This window comes from Polypterus senegalus, chromosome 5, assembly GCF_016835505.1.
Source record: "Polypterus senegalus isolate Bchr_013 chromosome 5, ASM1683550v1, whole genome shotgun sequence".
Taxonomy (NCBI): Eukaryota; Metazoa; Chordata; class Cladistia; order Polypteriformes; family Polypteridae; genus Polypterus; species Polypterus senegalus.
In genome coordinates, this window is record NC_053158.1 from 60,422,542 (window position 1) to 60,444,842 (window position 22,301).

Consider the following 22,301-nt stretch of genomic DNA (forward strand, 5'->3'; position numbering starts at 1 on the left):
TGGATTGAATTGGTTGCATTGAAGTTAACCTACTAAGTTCATTATAGTTTATTAGATTTCAAGCAGATATAAAGGATGAACTGGCATCACAGTATTTACTTATGCATGTTTTTGTAATTTTAATTTATTCATATGTGTTTGTGTGATAAGCCCAAACAAAATGCTGACACACTTTATCTCCAGGCTTGTAGCACAGTTTGTTGAATTCCATGTGAAATCTTCATGTTCATATAATTGTGGTCGCAAAGCTTCTGAAGTAGCCAGTATGAGTAAGTCCAATTTGCATTAAATTCCCTAATAGAGTCTGAACTCTGGTGCAGCCACAGAGGGGTCTGTTGCTGGGGTTCTGCAACCAAACCATTTTGTAAATTCCTGCCTTATATCTCATGTTTTTAAAGTGAGCTTCAGATCCTTGTAACCGTATATTAGATAAGCGAGTTGATGAAACAGATGCTTATACGAATGTTTGCAGCACTGGAACACTGCTATTAATGTTGTTGCTGTGGTACATTTTCAATGAAATTTGTATATTCTACCCATAAGCTTCCACTTTTGACTGTAGTGTCTTCCCACAGTCGATATGCCATTTTTTAGTTTTGTTAGTTTCTCTAAATTGACATGGTGTAATGTGAATTTGCTCTTTATTGGAATTTCATTCCGGTCAGGGCTAGTTCTTGACTTAATCCACTTACTTCCTGGTCTGTGTACTGACCCTTGTTAGACTGGTATACAAAGCTGATGGATGAAGAAAAATGTATATACTTTGTATGCATTTCCTTTCAATGTATCAACGTAACCAAAAGTGCATACAAATGATGGTGCCATCCAGAGCTATAACAAATACATAATATGATCTTTGGATGAACAGAGAAAAATTAATATACTTTCCATGTGTTTGTCTTTATTTGTATGCATGTGGGACTATATTTATATACAGATGGAGCCATTCACTGCTACAAGTACATAAAATACCTTTTTTTTATAACAAAATAGAAGGGTGATGAGATGAGGAAGTGGCACTGTTTTTCTAGGATATTTACAATCGGCATGTGCAATACATGTAAAAGAGAAGGTTACTTTGGTACTGGGACTGTTCCAATGTCTTGTGTAACTTACTAACCATCACTTTATGAAACCCAATAAATGTAATGATAATGGAGACATGGCTGTGCTTAAGCTGTTTATTTAGTACTTTGCTGGATTTATTTTGAGGTATGAAAGACATACTAATTAAATGACAGGACATCTGAAGAAAAAGTTATGTATCATTCAGTAAATGTGGAAATGAATGTATCATCAGTACATTTTATGTGTTTTTTTTTTTAGTTTGGCAGATACTTGCTGCTTGTAGATTTTTTTTCACTTTTAAAATACCACCAGCAGTCTCCTTGCCCTTAGTGGCCTTGAGTTACTCATGCACGTTTGGTCTTAACGTCTTAGCATAATTACATAAATAGATAAGGTTCAAAAAGATTACGGTTGCAAGCATCCACATATAACAAAAAAGAGACAATTCTATGAAAGATTATTAATGCCACCTTAATATATAACTAAATAGTGAATTAAATAAATTATATATAAACTAAATATACCATGGCATTTATGTACTAATTTATTTTTAATTTGTTTAGGTAAATTTCCCTACATTGTTTATTTTTTTCATTTTTCTTTGTGCATTTGCATTTCTTTTTGCATATTGCTTGCTTAACCTTGCACTTTATATTCCAAAGTGTTCTCTGTATTTCAGTTGACATATCAGTGAACACTTTATAGAGCTCATTGAAGACTGAAATAGATGATTCATGCTCTGGGTTTCCTCCTTTCCATGGAGGTGCTTGAGGATATCTAGTGTCCACCTGGCCGAGTATTCTACTCTGCTACAGTCAGCCAGTTCCCCAGAGGCCACCATAGTTCCTCTCAAACAAAAACTCTAGCAGCCTTGAAATACTTTTGCAAAGATAAACTTTTTAATGATGAAATTCTCTGTTCTATTTTTTTTTTCTTTCAAGGTTGTTTTTACTAAGATTGATTGTGCTAATTTTTTCATGGTGATCTAAATTTTTATATGGATGACATTTTAGATACTTTAGCAACTGTTTTTAAACATCTAATGGGTTATTTTACTTACAGCTTGTAACTGAACTGAACCAATGCACAGTCATTGGCACATTATAGATCTTTTTTTGTCAAAAAGTAATATTGTAACAATTCAGTTGTTTGAATACTTTGCAGTATTGGACCACTTTATGGTGCTTTTTGATGCAAGTGCGTTTTTAGAAAGCAGAACACAGAATACCAATATAGTGAAATAGCGCAAAATTGATTTCAGTTGCCGTGGTCCAAATTTTCAAGGAACATTGATTGCCACTGAAGGTTGGAAATCAAATTAAGTAAATTTTAATAGCATACTTATAAATGCATTGGATGAAGTGGTCCCAGAAAAACGTAAAATATCAGATGTAATAATACTGTTCCGTGAAGAACAATAGATTTACTTCAAGTTAAAAAGAAGTTGTAGGAAAGCTGAGCACATGTGGAGGAAAAACATGACCGGAATTTCATTGTGAGATATATAAGGAAAGCAAGGTACAACAGGCCCACTTTTTGAAAATCATCACAGAGACCAGCAATAATTCTAAACTCATTTTCTTAACCATCAGCAAGCTTCTTAACCCTGCATCAGAAATGGTAAATTAAGTCTCTGCTGCCAAATGAAATGAATTTGCATATTTTTTTAAAACCAAGATTATTGATATTTGCATTACCATAATATGACCACAGATGTTGACATTTGTGTCAATGAGGTAGACACCAACATAATTCCATTTGGAACTATAGATATCAATTGTCTAAACAGAGTTGTTTCACAGTTAAAATTGTCAACATGTTCCTCGCACCCGATACCACCTGTGATGTGTAAGCAAATGTTTTCTTTATTTTCTTTATATTGTTAATACATCACTTATACCAGGAACTTTTTCAGAGGCATTTAAGTATGTTGAGGTTAGACTAGTACTTGAGAAAACTTCCTTAGATAACAATGTTCATAATAATTTTAGGCCTACTTCTAATCTCCTTTTTTTAAGTAAAATTTTAGAGAAAGTTGTTAACCTCCAGATAACTGAATTTTTGCATAATTATATTTTTTTTATATATTGTAAAACTCCAGTCAGGTATTAGAAACCACATTATTAAAGGTATATTGATGCAAACAAAGCATCTATTCTAGTTTTATTAAATGTTAGTGCTGAATTTGCCACTGTTAATCATCAAATTTTAATATATTGTCCTAAAGCAGTGGGGATGGTTTTAAAATTGGTTAAATGTACATAACAGACAGACAGTTTTCAGGTTAAATAGGTATCAATAAATCAACCCTGGTAAGGACTTCCTGTGGAAAAGTGCAAGGTTGCATCGTTTGCCCATTACTGTTCTTCTTTTACATACAACCACTAGGCAACATTATCAAAAACTTGGTGGTTGATTTTAACTTTTATGCTGAAAATATTCAATTTTATGTATTAGTTGAGCCTAGTTATCTATATGTGATAAATAATGTCAAGCAGTCCCTAATTGCTGTAAATTAATTAATGTGTAACAGCTTCCAAAAACTCAATGAAGAAAAAACTGAAGTGCTATAATAGTTTTGGCTGTCTGAGCACAGAGCGGATTCTGAAGTCAAGGCTTGATAGAGTGGCAGCTCAAACAAAAACTGTGAACTGAGTTTTAAGAACCATACTCTGTCAATCTATGACCTTTGGAATATAGCAAAGATCAGATGTTTTATATAACTGAATGAGGCTGAAAAATTGATACATGCTTTTATCACTACCCATATTGACTACTGTAATTCCCTTTTTACCAGTTTTCCTAAAATTACTATTAATATGTTGCAAATAGTACAGAATGCTGCTGATATATATAATATTAACAAGATAAAATAATAATAATAATTCTTTGCATTTATATAGCGCTTTTCTCACTACTCAAAGCGGTCAGCAATTGCTGGTTAAGGGCCTTGCTCAAGGGCCCAACAGAGCAGAGTCCCTTTTGGCATTTACTAGAATTCGAACCGGCAACCTTTCGATTGCCAGTGCAGATCCCTAGCCTCCGAACCACCACTCTGCCTAAAGGAGTGGAAACAGAAAAGGAAACAGGTCATACTACCCCAATCCTGTGCAACCTCAGTTGGCTTCCAATATCTTTTAGAATAAACTTCAAGGTTTTTTTTTTAATTATGTACAAAGCATTAAATAGACGAGCACCTTCTTTTATCACCAAACTTCTTAACTGTTGTAAGCTTACTAGAAATCTTGAAACATAAATGCAGTAGCGAAGCAGCTTTTAGTTATACTGTGGAACACGCTGCCAGAGAAGATCAAAGAAGCTGAGTAAATTAACATTTTCAAGAAGCTATTAAAAACACCTCTTTTTATATTGGCTTTTTTCTATTCTGTCATTTTATTGTTGTTCATTTCATTTGATTATTTTAAATTCAGTTTTCTTTTATAAATGTATTTTTGTTTTGCTTTATTTTATATTTATGTATTAAGGTTTCATTTTTTACATTCTACATTTTAAAATCTGTTTATTTAATGTAAAGGCTAAAGTTTTATTCTTTATCTTTTTTTCTAATTTGTTAATGCATGACTGATACGATATACATACTATAAGTATTATTACTTATTATGGATGACTCAAATGCATCGATTCCCTTAATTTGGTAGTTCAAAAGAATGAAATCAGGAAAGTGAACTAAAATGCCGATCACTACTTTAAAATATGTTTACATGTTTTTTATTTTAACAAATTAATACTCTGCTTGAGTCGCTTTCAAGTGTCTATTTTTATACATCTAGAAGTCTTCTGTGCATTTTATATGATACACACTTGCATGATTACTCTTTATTAGTACCCTTTTCATACACCTGTTTTTCAGTCTACTACTGAGAGAATGAGACTAAGAGCTATAACACAATATTCGGTTTTCAATGGTACAGTAAAATGTTTGAGCTTGTGCAATGTGACTTGTATCATATTTTAGAAAAAACTATAAACAATGGTGTACAAACAGGTCCTCCAACTTGTAGGGAAAAGTTGGGAGTTGGTGGCAGGATTGGCACTCCAGCCACTGTATTATAAAAAAAAAAAAACAAAAAAAAAAAACAAAAGCACAACTTACAATGTTCTAGTGTGGTGCTGAGGTGTCACACCTGTAATCAGTGCATGCTTCCAATTTCTTCCTCCTCCTCCTGTGAGTCACTATTGAAATATTTCATTTTCTGTAGTACAGTGTCTCCATGGTTCATGATTACTGCTCTGAATAGAGGTTTAATATAATGGTCTTTACCAATTTAATTTCTTTCTTTTTTTCCTTTTATTTCCATATGGACTTAATTCCTCTTTCGCTTGCCCACTTTAATGTAGGGCCACCTGTTTTGGAGACAAAAGTGCCTGGAATGTGAGATGGACTGGCACATATATTGCGTTGTCACAACTTTCATAATAAGCACTATCACCACCCATTTAACAAAATCAATTAACAAAATTAAATTAATTAATTGCGTTTTCATATGGAAAATCTGTTCCACAGTATTATTTAACATCAAAGTACTTTACATATACAATATAGCAAAGGTGCATATTTATTTTGGGCACGTACTGTGTCAGTTTAGTAAGATAGTCAGATAGTACAGTAATCCCTCCTCGATCGCGGGGGTTTCCGTGAAGTAGAAACCATATGTTTGTATGGTTATTTTTATATATTTTAAGCCCTTATAAACTCTCCCACACTGTTAACATTATTAGAGCCCTCTAGACATGAAATAACACCCTTTAGTCAAAAGTTTAAACTGTGCTCCATGACAAGACAGATGACAGTTCTTTCTCACAATTAAAAGAATGCAAATATATCTTCTCTTCAAAGGAGTGCGCGCATCAGAAGCAGAGAATTTCAGAGAGAGCGCTCTCTAAGAAAAGCAAACAGCCTCTGTGCAAACAGCCCCTCTGCTCACACCCCCTCCGTCAGGCAGAGAGAGTGAGAGAGAGAGACATAGAAAAGCAAACAATCAAGCACCGCGCAGGAAGCATATAGTATATCATTGAGCAGTTTTAGTTAATATGTAATACATGCTCTGATTGGGTAGCTTCTAAGCCAAACGCCAATAGCGTCCCTTGTATGAAATCAACTGGGCAAACAAACTAAGGAAGCATGTACCATAAATGAAAAGACACATTGTCCGCAGAAATCCGCGAACCAGCGAAAAATCCGTGATATATATTTAGATATGCTTACATTTAAAATCCGCGATGGAGTGAAGCCGCGAAAGTCGAATCGCGATATAGCGAGTGATTACTGTATAATGAAGTGTACTTGACCAGTATTGACAATTTGTTAAACATAATGATTTGTCTCTGTTACAAGTAGGTAAAAGAAATAATAATGTGAGATATTTGTGTCCTCATAAATTGTCAAGTACCTGAAAATTTATTCCTCCTTTGTATCTTGGAAACCTCCTCTTAAATGCACAATTTTATAGATATGGTATTACTTCACTTCTGTTTCTCGCTTTTCAACCTGCCTTTATTTGTTTAGGAAACAAGTATGACATTTTGGAGAGAAATACAAACAGACTCCTTATACTTCTTTCATGCTTTCATTATGTGAAATCTTAGAGTGGAGTGATATCTCTGTCATTCCCAGTGTTTTTAAGGTCTGTAATTAGTTTGCAGAAGAAGCAATTATTTTCATACATTAACCATAGCCAAATTAAATATTGGTCTTGTGTTTCATTAAACTCATTTTGCAAAATATACGTGTTACAAATCCTTTCCTGCTGTACACATGTATGTATTAGTTATATAAATGTAAGTGTTTCTTAGTGGGAAGCTCATAAATGTAAACGTTGATACTCTGCTCAGTAGATCATTGTAATTTTGTGATCACTGAATATTTATTTTATTATAGTGCAACAGATTTTTTTTTTTAAATTGGTCATGAGCATGGCAAAGGTTTCAAGTGTACACTGAGCCCAGCTAGTGCAATTCTGCAGGTATATGGCAGTGTCTCCCAGATTATAAGACTTTTATACACCCATTTTCAGAAGTATTTCTCTCTATTATAAAAAATAATCGTGAGATGAGACAAGACTTTTTTCCAGCGACGAGAAAAGATCTTTTGAAGAGAGACAGAGAGACACTTTCAAGTCCTGCGAGACGGTCAAGTCACGCCATACTTACAACCTTGGGACGCAAGTCCTGTGAGACAATGACTTTTGCAAGTCACGCCCTACTCATAACCATTTTCAAACAAGACCATGGTCTCTAACCTCTCAATTGGTGGAATGCTTTAGGCAGACACACTTCCTGTGTTCTCAGCTCTTACAAATTTATGGTGCCAAGAGATTTAACCACACCCGGGGCCAGAAAAAGAGTAAAACGTCATAAAGAATTAAAAAATGTTGGTGTGATACACATACAGAGCAGGTTAGAGATAATGGAAGTAGGAAAATTTGAATGTCTCAAAAAAGTATAGTAAAGATCGCATTGGCACAAACAAATAAAAAATATTACTTGGTGAAATAACAGAAAAGCGAAAAGAGATTGAATAGTGTTTGAGGATGTGCGGGGGAGAAAAGAGACAAGGCAGTGAGACAAAAGGACAGCTGATATACAGGCTTTTAAACGTTTGAAGCGTTGCACAAAATGCAGATTGCACAGCAGCAGCAGCAATCCAGCAGCTGATCGAGCAAAGCAGAGGTAAAAAAAAAACAAAAAAAAAAACTATTTGTTTCCCATTGTATCACCGTTTAAGAGAGCTTTAGGAGGAGCAGCCGCATCTCCTTGCGCTGCATTCAGCTCCCCTCTTTACAACGGCGTGTGGTGCTGTTTTTTGGCTAGCGAAGCGAGCAGGGGGCGAAGACCCCTAGTGTTACTATAAGATGGACTTTACATTTCGTGCTCCACGCTTCTTTGAGTAGTGTATGACTTAACAGGTTGATAGCAACATTTATTTCTATAGCACATTTTCATACAAACAGTGGAGTTCAAAGTGTTTTACAGGATATCAAAAAAGTAGTTGCATGCAAAGAAAAACAAATTCGAAAAATAATGAATAAACAGTACACAAAACATAAATAATACACATTTACATAAGAGAAATATAATTAAGAAAAATTGAGTTCTTAAATATAGTATTGTGTTTTTTAAGTCTCTAAATGAGAGTTCTGATGATAAGGTCAATTTTCATGGGGGGAAAAAAACAGAATCTAGGGTTCCAGGCCAAAAGACCACCTAGCTCCCACTGGCCATTCTGCCTGACGTAAATGTTCTTGAGTAGTTCCTTGTAGTATTTTTTAAGGCTTTGTCTTAGAGGATTCCGAGAACAGGGTCTCATGGCAGGTTTGGGTATACTCTTTAATTCAAATACTCAAACACCACAAGGCTCTGATCAGGTGCTTGTAGTCGCAGCAGCGCAGAACGCCATCATAGAAGGACCAGAAAAGAAAATGGAGAATAGTAAAGTTTAATATTGATTTCAGATTCATTGAAGAGTATGATAATTCTATGCATATCCTGTTTATTAATGGTAGAATTAAATTGTAGTTAAGAGAAAGCCAAATTAATAAAGTGGGTTTTTAGAAGTTTTTTAAAATGGTCTACAGTGTTAGCTTGGCATATGTCTACTGGTAAAGTATTCCAGATTTTATGGTGCATAACAACAAAAGGCCTCCTCTCCACTTCTTTTATGTCTAGCTCTTGTAATATTAAGCAGAATACTTAAGGTTGCAGCTTGGAATGTTGAGGGGGATAAGCACTCCACGATATAGGAACAGGCAAGATTATTTAAAGCTTTATATACCATTAGTAGTATTTTAAAGTCAATTCTACAGGACATAGGTAATCAGTCTAGCATAGCTAAAACTGGCAAGATGTGCCCAGATTTCTTTTTCTGGCTATTATTCTTGATTTTGCATTATGGACACAGTGCAACCAACTGATGTCTTTCTTGGGTAGATCAGTTAGGAGTATGTTACAGTAATTTAGCCAAATTTCTCAGGATCTTGCAAAATTATAAGAGATATAACTTTGGCAATGTTCTGTAAATGGAAAAGTACAGTCTCAGGTTATATGGTTATGGTTAGTATGCAATTTGAAGTTTAGGTCAGAGTCCAAGATTACACCTAGATTCTTTACTTCTGCCTTTTAATTATAAGGAATCAGGTTTATTTCTAATACCCTCATTACTTCCATATTTACTGATAACTAACATATCAGTGTTTTTTATCTTTATTTAGCTTTAGGAAGTTACCACTCATTAATTCAGAAATACAAGACAGACATTGGGACAGAGAGCCTAGAGTGTCAGGGTCATCAGGTGCTATAGAAAGGTTAAGCTGTGTATCATCTACATAGCTTTCACAGGTTTCTTTGATCACAAAACACTCTGTTTGGGGATGAATCCTAGGAAATGAACTGCTGTCCTTCATGAGATCGTGAGATTGACAGGCGGATCGGTGCGGCGTCCGCAGTGATGCGGGCTTTGCATCGGTCTGTCGTGGTGAAAAAAGAGCTGAGCCATAAGGCAAAGCTCTCAATTTACCAGTCGATCTACGTTCCTACCCTCACCTATGGTCATGAGCTATGGGTAGTGACCGAAAGAACGAGATCGCGAATACAAGCGGCTGAAATGAGTTTCCTCCGCAGGGTGTCTGGTCTTTCCCTTAAAGATAAGGTGAGGAGCTCAGTCATCCGGGAGGGGCTCAGAGTAGAGCCGCTGCTCCTCCGCATCGAGAGGAGTCAGATGAGGTGGCTCGGGCATCTGATCAGGATGTCTCCTGAATGCCTCCCTGGTGAGGTGTTCTGGGCACGTCCAACCGGGAGGAGGCCCCGGGGAAGACCCAGGACACGCTGGAGGAACTATGAACTGTCTCCCGGCTGGCCTGGGAACGCCTTGGGATTCTCCCGGAAGAGCTGGAAGAAGTGGCCAGGGAGAGGGAAGTCTGGGCTTCTCTGCTTAAGCTGCTACCCCCGCGACCCGACCTCGGATAAGCAGAAGAGGATGGATGGATGTAATTTGTAATCTGCTGTTGTCCAAGAGAACATCTGATCTTGATTTTGTCAAAGTTGTCTGACTGGTTGAGAACATATTCCAGCTATTGGCTGTAGGGTGACAGGGTTTCAACAAATGGTATCTGTGTATAATGGAAGAGTTAGATTCCTGAATTTGAATGTGAGCATGGAAATAGTAGTGCAAGTTTGAGAATAAAGACTACATTTTTTAAATACTCTCTCTTTTTAATTAGAAATGCAATTGTTTTGGAAATTTAAGTAAAAACAGTTGGCAGCTTAGAAATTGTTCAAGGTCTAAAGCACACTAATTATCCACAAGAAAATCTGTTCATAATACAGGTAAAATTCTGTTACAACGAATATCTTTACAACAAAAGTCATTACAACGAAGTATTTTTTATGGTCCCGACAGCTTTCCCATATGACACGAGTCTATAGAAATCTTGGTTACTACAAAATACATTCAGCATATACTTTCATTACATTGAAGTGCACAAAAGAATTTGAAATCCCTGAATGAATCATTCACAGACCAGTTAGTTCTGTGGCCGCAGCACAGTTGTGCACAATGATCCAGAAACAAATGAGCTCATCAACATTTGAAAAATATGCATTGAAATTTAACTCATTGTCCCCCTCTTATAGAAACGGCAAGACACGAAAAAACGATAACAGTTCATATTAGAAAAAAAAATTTAAATTTTTTGCAGGCAAAAAGAAAAAGATGTTGCCAGTGAATTTGAATTTGGCCATCGACACTGTCAACTTTCTTGAAAGACCGAGCAAAAAAAGAAGAAAAATCTCGAGTTGCAAACGTATGTGAACTGCTGCATTTGAAGACGCCGAATAAGCAGTTTTTATGTGCTTCAGTGATGCTCATTCAAGAAACATTCCTATTAATGTGGCACTCATTCAAGAAAATGTGAGGTTTGTAAACTCCCCCAACTAGGCAGCATGCTGAAGAGCGTCCCGAAGTGCGGTGTCCGCGTCTGTACGGGGCAACAGCAGGCTTACAGCTATGCTGCATCTCTCCGCCAAAGTAAACGGAAAACAGCTCGATGGTTGATGCAAGGTTAGGAGCACGTAAATTGTAAATGCAGATAACAGGATTACTTGGTCACTGACCTGGCCACGACCCTGCCTGATTGCTATGTCTGTGTATAACAGAGTGGCAGATCATGCTACAATAAATAACTGTGCCGTTCCTGTTCCAAGCTGAATAAAGCTGGTTTTGCTAAAGTACTGAGACTAAGCCTTGTGTTTTGGGGTGCAAGACAGGGACTTGTAGTGCGACCCTGATCTTTTATGATTTGCTTGTGTGGTGCTTCACTGCAGCTTTGTGAGCCTGCTGTTACACTGCCCATTCCCGTTGGGTGGGGAGGATCCCAAAAGTGTTCAGAAACCTCACAATATGAAGAAGAAGAAAAGGATGATTCGATTTCTGATTGATAACTGTGCTGCACACCACATGCTTCCGCATTTTGAAAATGTTTGCGTTGAATTCCTCCCACCCAATTTCACAGCACTGCTTCAGTCATTGGATTTGGGCATCGTTCGCACCCTGAAAGTGTATTATGGCAAAGAAATGCTCAGAAAAATTCTCGTCCTCATAAGTTGTAGGCGGGAGGAGATTAAAATTAATGTGAAAGAAGCTATTGAAATGATTGCAAACGCCTGGATGCAAGTTAAAGAAATCACTATAGTAACAAATACAGAATTTCATTACAATGAAATATTCGTTGCAACGAAATATTTTTTAGGTTCCTGGGAGTTCGTCGTAATGGAATTTTACCTATAGTTTTCTTGAACAGTCAGTGGTGTATTCTTCATTACTTTTGATATTTTGTGGTTCTGGCAGTTTATAATGATATACCACTTTAAAATCCAAAATAAATATAAATAAAACAGGGCCCAAATGATAATAGCATCACCATATTCTGCTCCAGAAAACAGTTTAACTAAATATGCATGGGAAACCACCTTAAATGTTATACAGAAAGTATGGCACATTGAACCTAAACTATGTCTCGTAGTTGTTGCAGATTAGCTAAGTTGAGGATTCTCTTGTCCAGATATTTCTTTCAGTCTGATTTTACTCAGTTAAATGTAGGTCTGGGTGACAAAGAAAGCTTCTTCCCACTTCTCATCAGTGGTTGATGTTGCCCCAAGTTTTCTTTTGTTTGACACATATTGACAGATGCACAGCTGTGTTGACAACTCAGTACCAAAAGTAAGCTGGAAATGACAAAGCATCGTGGAAAGGTTGATTACAGCCCTTCATTTACTCAGCTCAGGTTGGCGCCTTTCACCTTTGGATTGTTTTAGTCAGCAGGACTGCCATTCATTTTTTTATGATGTTGATGACTTATCTAAGTCTATTTGTAATCTTTTCACATATGAAATCCCGCCTCTCCCAATCAACCTGAGCCCCTTGTGATGTGTGAAGCCTCAAGTCCTGGTACCAGAGTAGGCCCTGGGCTTTTATAAGAGGTAGAGAACTTTAAGATTATGTTTTTCTAAATGGGCAGCAAGGTTGTATGAAGTTAATCTGTTTCTTTTACAAAAGCCTTTCTCATTTTGTCAAGAAAGCAGAGATGTCCCTTGAACATGGCATAGTCACTGTCTGTCTTTTTAAGGTGATCTGAAGAAAGCATATCCCTGATGTTACCTCTCCTTCTGTGTCAGACCTGCTTCTAGTGCATGTGCTCACAAGTCTGTGGGAGGCACAAATAAGAATTTGATTGTATTTTGTACACATGACAATAACCTTGAACTTGTGCATACATGTGAGTTAATTAAAATTAGTTGTTGCAGCTTGGATATAGTTAGAACAAGCAAATGAACATTAAAATCCCTTCTTGGCTCTGAGTGACTGAATAAAATATTGGTATTCCAGGTTAGGCATATGCAGCATTTACATTTACAGCTGTTTAGACTTTAATCACATTATAGTTAGCCAAATTATACAGCCTTCTAATGTCCAGTCTACAGTTCCTTTTTGAGGTTTGGAGTTGGAAAAATAAAAAGGTGAAGGAAAAGTGGAAAGTTAGCTGAGGAGGTAAGAAAGAAGCTCAGGTTGCATGTTGTACCATCCATTGCTATCTAAATGAAATTTAGAGAAATACAAAAAAGCCTGGCTGAAGTTCGCAAAACTTCTGCATTCCTTCTGGAAGAATGTCTTTTGGACAAAATAAAATTCGACCTTTCTGGTAAATTATACTAAGTTTATGTTCACAAAAAAACAAAATTAAACTTTCATAAAGAAGAACATCATCTATACAGTGAAATGAGAAGGAGGCTTGGAGATGTTTGGGGTTGCTTTGCTGCCTCTGGCACTGGATGCCTTGAATCTGTGCAGGGAGCAGTGAAATCAAAACACTACCTGGGCATTTTGGAGTGAAACCCTCAACAGTCCCATGTCAGAAAGTGGTGTCTTAGTAGTAGATTATTGGTCCTCCAATAGTATAATATTCTATAAACATTTCAAAAAAGGCACCCAAAAATGGATGAGAAGAAATAATTGGATTGTTCTGAAGTGGCCTGCTAGGAGTTCTGATTTGATTCTAAATAAACATCTGTGGAGAAAGCAGAAACTTACAGGTGGACACGCATCAAACTTGAGAGAACTGGGACAATTTGCCCAAGAATAGTAGATCAAGCTACCAGTCAAAAAGTGTAGAAATCTCTCTTTGAACTACAGAAAGTGTTTGATGGCAGTTACTGTCTAAAAAGGTTATATACTATGAGAAATTTGGTTAAGGGTACCAATATTTTTGTCTATGCCATTTTCATTTGTTTAATTTTAAAGAATATTATGTGTCAACAATCAAAAGCAAGGTGTCTCTTCTATTAAATTTGAAATAAAGAGTTACAGAAACCAAATACGTTAGTCAGTTTCAGTTTAGTTCAAAGACATTTTTTTTAAAAAATGTGGAAGGGTACCACTATTTTAGGCCTCATTTTGTTTTTGTCTTATTTCAGACTTTGTGTAATATAATGCCTCAGTTTTATTAAGGGTGTTTAACGTTTCAGTTGCACGCCACATTTCTGTCATCTGACTTTTAACTTGCTCTTTTTTGAATGTCTGTGGAGTTTTAAATATATTCTTAAGACAAATGATACAAAGAAAGGTTAAAAGAGGAAAATCAAGGACAATAAAACAAAGTTCTGAATAAGTGTACTAAATGATTTTTGAGGTTAAATTATAAAACGAATTTTGGGAAGCAGTATGATGAAAATAATGTAGTACCATGGGTGTTTCAGGCTTGTTTGAAGATTTATTAATGAGAAACTGTCAGTTCAATTAATTTTGTTTAATACCCCCTACCAATTTGTAAAGAAGCAGTTGCAATTTAGTACATATTTTTACTTTGTCATAGGTACAAATAAACAGATTCCTGATGCTACTGCAATTGCATGTCGCTTTTTACAGAGATCTATGCCCGCTATTCATAGGTTCTTGTTCTGCATCTTATTTATTGTCATGGCGAAACATAGTGTCAAAGGGCCTGCAGCTGTTTGAAATAGAAGGGTTATTTTTACAGGAGTGATGAATCCAGGCCGCCTCAGGTGGGGCTATATACTGTACTTGCTGGAGTTGTTTATTGCAGTTTGGGTTCACGTGCGTAATAAAGTGATAGATCACACTGTAGTATTTTATGATGACTGAGCTTCCCCCACTGCCCTCCTGGGGTGCATGGAGACGCCATATAGCCTTGTTCAGGGTATAATCCCACATTATACCCTCCCCCATTTAGTTTTTGCCTTGTTAATGGTATAATCCCACCCCATAAGAATGGATTAAATCACACTCCCTTCACCCCAGCTGCAGAAATGATTACAAAGAGGGAATGACACAGAGGTTAAAAGAAGCGCCATTAAGAACTGAATAAAAAAAAAATATTGCATGGCTTTGTCAATCCATTCGGTGTTTGGAGTGCGTTTATACCGTGAAGGAGTCTCACGCTTAGAACTGAGCAACGGCTGCCTAAGACCCAAAAGTAGGTGTGAAATGCTGGTTTAGGTGTGTGTGGTGTGTGACTAGCTCTCCGGGGCCCTGTCCAGGGCTGTTGCCCGCCCTGCGCTGAGAGCTGCCAGCAAAGGTATTGTCCCCAGACCTGAAAGACAGCACTGGAAGAAGCTGGTATGAAAATATATGTATGTACTTAGCTTATTGTTCTTTATCAGTATGCTGTTGCTGGAGTATGTGAATTTCTCCTTGGGATCTATCTATCTGTCTGTTTGTTCCACACCAAAAATGCAAGAAAAAAGAGTCAACACAAAACAAGTAAGTGCAGTGAACATCTATGGGGCAACTGCAACAGAAGGCCGCAAAAGATGTGCGGATTGTAGCATAAACCCCAAACTAAACTACTAAAAGTGTAATGTCTCACTGTGTCTAGTGGTAAAAAATTTTCCAAGGACTAACATGAGAGATAATTTTAAAAGTAAAGGTTTGTACGAGTATGTAATTATACATACATAGTTAGAAAATTGTTTCCTTGTTGCTTCAGAGTGATATAAAGTGTGTGTGTGTGTATATGTATATTTTAATTCTTAAAAATAAATATAACTGCAACTGCAATACTTGTTTTGAGAGGTTGTTTATGTACAAGAGACGAAACGTTTCCAAACAGGGGACACCTTGTGCCAAACAGTTAAACTTTGCAATGCAATGGGATATGACATATACATTTGGCACAATGATAACTGACAGATTGGGGTGCAAAAGAAAATTTATTCAATTCAAAATTGATTCATAACATGTGTTGTTATATATTGTAAAATCCAGTTTTTTGGTATTGGTATAAAATTTTTTAATCATATAAATATGTTTTAAAAATCTGGAGTTTTGTACTTGCTACTGTTCAGCCATTTGCAGCTCCTTTATTACTTAAGTGGAATAATAGACATTTAGCTTTGGATGTGTAATTTAGGCGCTATATTGCCACAAACCTATTAGGGCATAAGAGGTTATCAGATAGGACTGCAGTATGTCTGTTGTATACCCAAAAGGGAAAAACAAGCCTTATAGAGCAGTTGCTTATCCCCTTTCTGAAGCACTTACGTGTGTTAATTGTTTGGGTGCGTGCAAGTTTTTGCTTTGGTGTCTCTTATAGGCAAACTAAAGCTGCTGAAATATTTGTATTCAAGTAAAACATATGCATTTGTAAGACAGTTAAAATAATAGTTGCAGTCTGTAATAGCACTTGGCTCTCTTTTCTTCTTTTTTTTTCCCTTCACTAAGAATTGGACGGCTGTTTGACGGTACGGAGCCCATCGTCTTAGACAGTCTGAAGCAACACTATTTTATCGACAGAGACGGACACATGTTCAGATATATCTTAAATTTCCTCAGGACGTCCAAATTGCTGATTCCTGATGACTTTAAAGTAAGTATCAAATGTGTCCCCCCCACCCCCATTGTTTGGATTCCTAAGCAGAGAAGGGCAGTGAGTAATGACTGTAGAGTTACAGAAAAGAGAGGCAAAAATGAGAAGACCTGAATTAAATTAAAATGAAAATTGAATGTTTATGCTTGGCACTGCTTTTTTTTTTTTTTTTAATTATCAGGACTATAGTCTTCTGTATGAAGAGGCTCGCTATTTCCAGCTACAGCCCATGCTGGTGGAAATGGAACGCTGGAAGCAGGACAAAGAACTTAGCCGCTTTTCACGTCCATGCGAGTGCCTGGTGGTACGTGTTGCACCCGACCTTGGTGAGAGGATCACACTTAGTGGAGACAAGTCCCTTATTGAGGAGGTATTCCCAGAGATTGGTGACGTTATGTGCAATTCGGTCAATGCTGGATGGAATCACGACTCTACACATGTTATTCGTTTCCCTCTAAATGGCTACTGCCATCTCAACTCTGTGCAGGTGAGATTTGATTGCCTTAGATTTTCATTACTTTTTCTGTCTTTAATAAATGTGATTCATTGTGTTCATTTTGAACTGTTGTCATTTTCACAAAAGGACTTAGATATCACAGTTTGTTTACATTTCACTCATGTATGCATGCATTTTGGGGAACAAATACCAATCTACTGTATAGAGTAGGCTGAGCAACCTTGGTCCTGAAGATTTACAGTGGCTTCAGGTTTCTTTTCTTTTTTCTTCAACTAGTTCCTTATATTCCCTTTTTGATTATAACTGTCCAGCCCTCACGTTAATCCTGTATTAAGAATACATTGCATAGTAAATTGTCACAAAAAACATTCATATGAATTTTAAAAGAGGACAGCATACTGAAAATGACTAGTTACCTTGACCTAACACTCTTCTGCTTAATACAGTTGTATTACAGCCTTGTTATATGCTGAACCAAAAACCTGTCATGACCACAATTAAAACTTGTAGTACAAATTATAAATGCATTTTTTCATCTTCATCCATTATTCTGCATTTTTTTATTAAATACTAGTCTCAATGTGAACTATAATATACTTCCTGATTTCTAGATGATGACAAAAATGTATAAAATAACAGAACTCCCATTAATTTAAATCCCTTTAATTATGAAAATATTGCTGAAATTAATTAATTTTCTGTGGTGCTCAAACATAATGATCATTTCTTCAGTGAATGTTGAACACTTTGAAATCACCAAGCAACTCAGTCGGACAAAAAGTTCTCCCAGCTCAAGTCTGTTTTATGTGGGTGTGAGGTGCCTGGAGTTGTATAGGGCAAATAATACATCATTATGTGGAGCACATGCATTTCATGTGCGTTCTGTGTCTACAATAATCTGGGTAAATGCAGGGATGACAGGAAATGCGAAGCAAGAAATGTTGGAACACATACCTAAAACAGAAATAATTGTCATGTTATAGCACTAAAGACAAGATTTTAACATGAAGTGTATAGTGTGTGAAGACTGACGCCCAAATATCAAATCAACACTTTCATAAAAGGTACAGGTATAACGAAACAAGTGCGCTTTCAGTAAAGAATGTAACTGAAGAAAAGAAATCGAGTTAGGGTACGACTCTGACATGACCGCTTGGGTGGTGCAGCGGTAAGAAATGCTGACTCATAATCAAGAGGTTGGGGGCTCGACTCTTGGTGCTTCCAAGATTTACCATTTTGAGTAGTGAGCTGCTCTTATTGTTACTATTATAGAATAAAAACATGCATTTTATTTGAGTCTGTAACAGCTGGTGTAAATTTATGGTACTTGTAAAGGTTAGCGATTTTGTATTTATTCAGTTTTATTCTCTCAGTCACGTTCACGCTCCCTCCGATCTGACACTGCTGTTTTCAAATAAAGACACACTATAACAGAGGTAAACTCGGATGAGGGTGCTACATCGGAGGAAGAGAACAGAAGCCCTCCCTGCAAGAAACGTCCACTCACATGTAAGAACAACGCAGCTGCACCAGGTGTAAAGGCAAAAGATGGCACACACAAGCCTTGCTGGAATACCATCTCTTTCCAAAAAACAGTATACTTGTCAGTTTTATCAGAGTAATAACCCAAAAAATGTTGGTAAGAGATTTTGGACCCCAATTTCCATGATAGCTAAAACTACCCAGATAACATTTCATATCAGACAGAGTGGCATATGGTCATGAGAGAGCAAGACTGAAAAATAAAAGAGGAACCAATGAGAAGATTCTATGCCTGGGTTGGCATTTGTTGTAGTTTGCCTCACAACATTCCCTTCCTTATCCACCAGACTACAGGATGGCACTGCTTGTTTGCATTTCCAGAGTAGCCCAATGCAAGACCATTAAGACATTTACCCATTTCATGACACAACCAGTAAACACTTAATAAATCAAGTTTACAACAGTAGAGTTTGTTGTGCTGTATTATGCGTTATACTATTGTCTCTTTACTCAAACCTAATTTTATGTATTTAAATTAACTGGATATAGTTTTATGTGCCTGGTCCCTCCAAAGCCATAATTCAAGCCTGTAATCTTAATTTGTTTGTTTTTAGAAGTGCTCATTGAGGGAGTTGTATACAGTAATCCTTCCTTGATCACGTTCCAGAACCCCCTGCGATAGGTGAAAATCCGTGAAGTAGAAACCATATGTTTGTATGCTTATTTTTATATATTTTAAGCCCTTATAAAATCTTCCACACTGTTTATAAATATTCCCCGCAACAGTTATACAGCATAAACCCTTTGTTTTCTCTTAGGTATTAAGGTAAGATTCATTGAAATTATGTATGTAAACACACTGTTTATATACAATGGAACCTCGGTTCACGGCCATAATTCGTTCCAGAACTTTGGTCGTAAACCAAGTTGGTCGTGAACCGAAGCAGTTTCCCCCCATAGGATTGTATGTAAATACAACTAATCCGTTCCAGACCGTACGAACTGTATGTAAATATGTAAATATATATGTAAAGATTAAGCACAAATATAGTTAATTACACCATAGAATGCACAGTGTAATAGTAAACTAATGTAAAAACATTGAATAACACTGACACAAAACACCCAGGCTCCCTGCTCAGCTACACGAGCTGGCTCGCTCGCGCTCTCTCTCTCTGTAGCACACACACCGCCATCAGCACCATGTGCAGCATTTTTTTTAAAATGAGTTTTAAGCACAGCAGATAAAAAAGGAACATTAGAACAAATCCGAAGTGCATGTAAAAAACCAACCACAAGCAACCAAAAAAGTAAGATTGCAGGAGATCACGCTATTAAACTTAAAGCCCGATCACTGTAAACACTTTTTATAAAATGAGTTGTAAGCACAGTGGAAAAAAAGGAACATTTGAAAAAAGAGAAAAGTAACATTGCAACAAATCGCGTTATGAACTGAAAAATTAACTTTTGAAAAATCCGTAATACAAAAACCACCAAGAAAACTAACCTTGCATGAGTCGAGTTCTGGCATGAAGTGTTTTCCTTCAGGTGTTTTCTCTCTTGTGATTTCTTGGGTTTCTGGTGCTTTTAGCTGTTTAGCTGGTGGGAGTGAAAGCTTAATGCAGCCATTCCAAAAAGAAAGTCCTTGTGACCCAACCCTTTGTGTTTGCCCTCCACATTACTGGCAGTCTGGCTTTGTTTACATTATGCTGCTTGAAAGCACGAGGGTTCTCAGATTGGTAAATGAGTAAACTGGTAAACAGTTTTTCCACCTCTTGTAATTTCTTTCTTTACTTCGATTTCAATTTTCTTCAAAACTTTCTTCTCACCACTCTTCACTTGCTTAGAAGCCATAGTTAAGTGCAAAAGCACACGAAATACTGTAGAGCACAGAGAGAGTGAAGGTAACGCATTCACTTCTGACTGAGAACAACGAACAGGGCTCTTGCAGGCACGCGGCTCGCTCGCTTTCTCTCTCTCTCTCTTTCTCTCTCAGCCTGCCTGTGGTGGGGGATGGTTCTTGCAGTACTGCCTGCAGATAGACAGGCAAACACGTGCAGCAATCTCCTCCTCCCCCTCCCCAGCAGGCACGTGGCTCGCTTGCTCTCTCTCTCTCTCAGCTCAGCTCAGGCAGGCAAGGGAAACTGGCTTGTTCAGATACCGAGTGTGTGGTTGTGAACCGAGGCAAAGTTTGGCGAGCTTTTTGGTCGTGAACCGAGTTGTACGTGAACCGAGACGTTCGTGAACCGAGGTTCCACTGTACAGTAAAATCTAAATATTATTTTAAAGATATCGAGCATCTCCGATATCACATATGTTACCGACCAGCAATAAATACGTAGAATGCAAGAAAAATTGTATACAGTAAAATGTGTGCGCAGTGACACTAAACGTATGTACATGTACTAAGTACTATACATAGAAAATTAATTATGGTTACTCACCAACAATGACACGACAACTTGTCCAATAACGATGAGTTTAATTTTACTGCACAAAAAAGGAGAGCGTTACAGCCCTTCTAAAGGAGCCTCTTCAGGCGATTGTGTAGCACCGCCGTTGTTCATCTTCTGGCAATCCAAATCCCTAAAGCAGATTCCATCCGGACTATTGCCTTATTACGTCCACTTACAACTTGTTTTGCGCCCTGGTTAAAAGGACACTGCGGCCATAGATCTTATTCTTTTCCTCCTTTTTAAATAAAAAGAATCGTGGACTCATTGATGCCATAATGGCATCCTACAGCGGTGTAGCTTTTCCCTTCCTTCAACATATCCAAAACTTTTACCTTTTCGGCAATCGTTAGCATCTTCCATTGGCGCTTGGGCACAGCCCCAGAAGCAGTAGCAGGAGCAGATCATTTTGGAGCCATAATGAAGGGCTTAACTACGCACAAAGATAAACACAAAAGAGCAAAAAAGTTAACTCTTTACACAGCGAAACACGTTGATGCTGAATGACCGAGACGAGACTTCTTGGTTAACGCCGCGGAATCAAATTCGGCGCTCCATCGCTGAGCCAGTTAGCACACAGGAACTTAACTGCATGCTCTGATTGGTTAGCTTCTCAGCCATCCGCCAATAGCGCCCCTTGTATGAAATCAACTGGGCAAACCAACTGAGGAAGCATGTACCAGAAGTAAAAAGACCCATTGTCTGCAGAACCCACGAAGCAGCACAAAATCTGCGTTATATATTTAGATATGCTTACATATAAAATCCGCAATAGAGTGAAGCCGCAAAAGTCGAAGCGCGATATAGCAAGGGATTACTGTAAATTAAATAATTACTGGTCTGACTTTTAAAAGTATTCTTTAGTGCAAGAGGATGTTCGAATAATTTGAACACCTATTATAGACAGCTGCTATAGTGAAACATTATTAGCTCCTGCTTTATCTGTAGTGATTTTGATTCAAGAACTCTGTAATCTTTATGTCCTAAACCTCATTTATCTTTTCAGTCATTTCGATTTCTTATCTCTTCAGCTCGTCGTCTTTCTCAGCCCAATTACCTCTTTAATGTGTGCTCCCATAACACAGCATGTTGCAAACTGCCTTTAATTCTTCCACTCAAAATGCTAATATTTATCTTAAAAACATGGCAATAAGCTTGCAGTGAGAATAAGTCCCTGCACTTTGTGCAAACTCCTGCTACCAACTGAATGGTTTATTTAGGTTCTTGTATTGCTGCTGTTAGGGTTGCTAGCAGGCTTGGCAGAGCTTCAAAAAATGATGAAATTTAACATGTGAAAGTAAATGCTTTGAAAAGGTCTTTTTAGGTAAAGCTTAGGCAGGATCATTTTCATTGCTACTGTTAGCCTTGCACACACTAAAACGGAAGTAACTGAAGGTGACACCAAGTAACTGTCAATGGTGTTCATCCCTTTTTATTGAACTCTGT

General features: G+C 37.2%; 1 protein-coding gene across 4 annotated transcripts in view; it reads left to right on the top strand.

The window, feature by feature from the left end:
* Nucleotides 1-22,301, top strand: part of kctd1 (potassium channel tetramerization domain containing 1) — a 162,397-nt gene that overhangs the window by 134,461 nt on the left and 5,635 nt on the right. For all 4 annotated transcript variants that reach the window (XM_039754684.1, XM_039754685.1, XM_039754681.1 and 1 more), the window contains exons 3-4: nucleotides 16,319-16,463; nucleotides 16,645-16,950. In XM_039754684.1, the coding sequence (XP_039610618.1) occupies nucleotides 16,319-16,463; nucleotides 16,645-16,950 (451 nt within the window). The remainder of the gene's footprint in view (nucleotides 1-16,318; nucleotides 16,464-16,644; nucleotides 16,951-22,301) is intronic.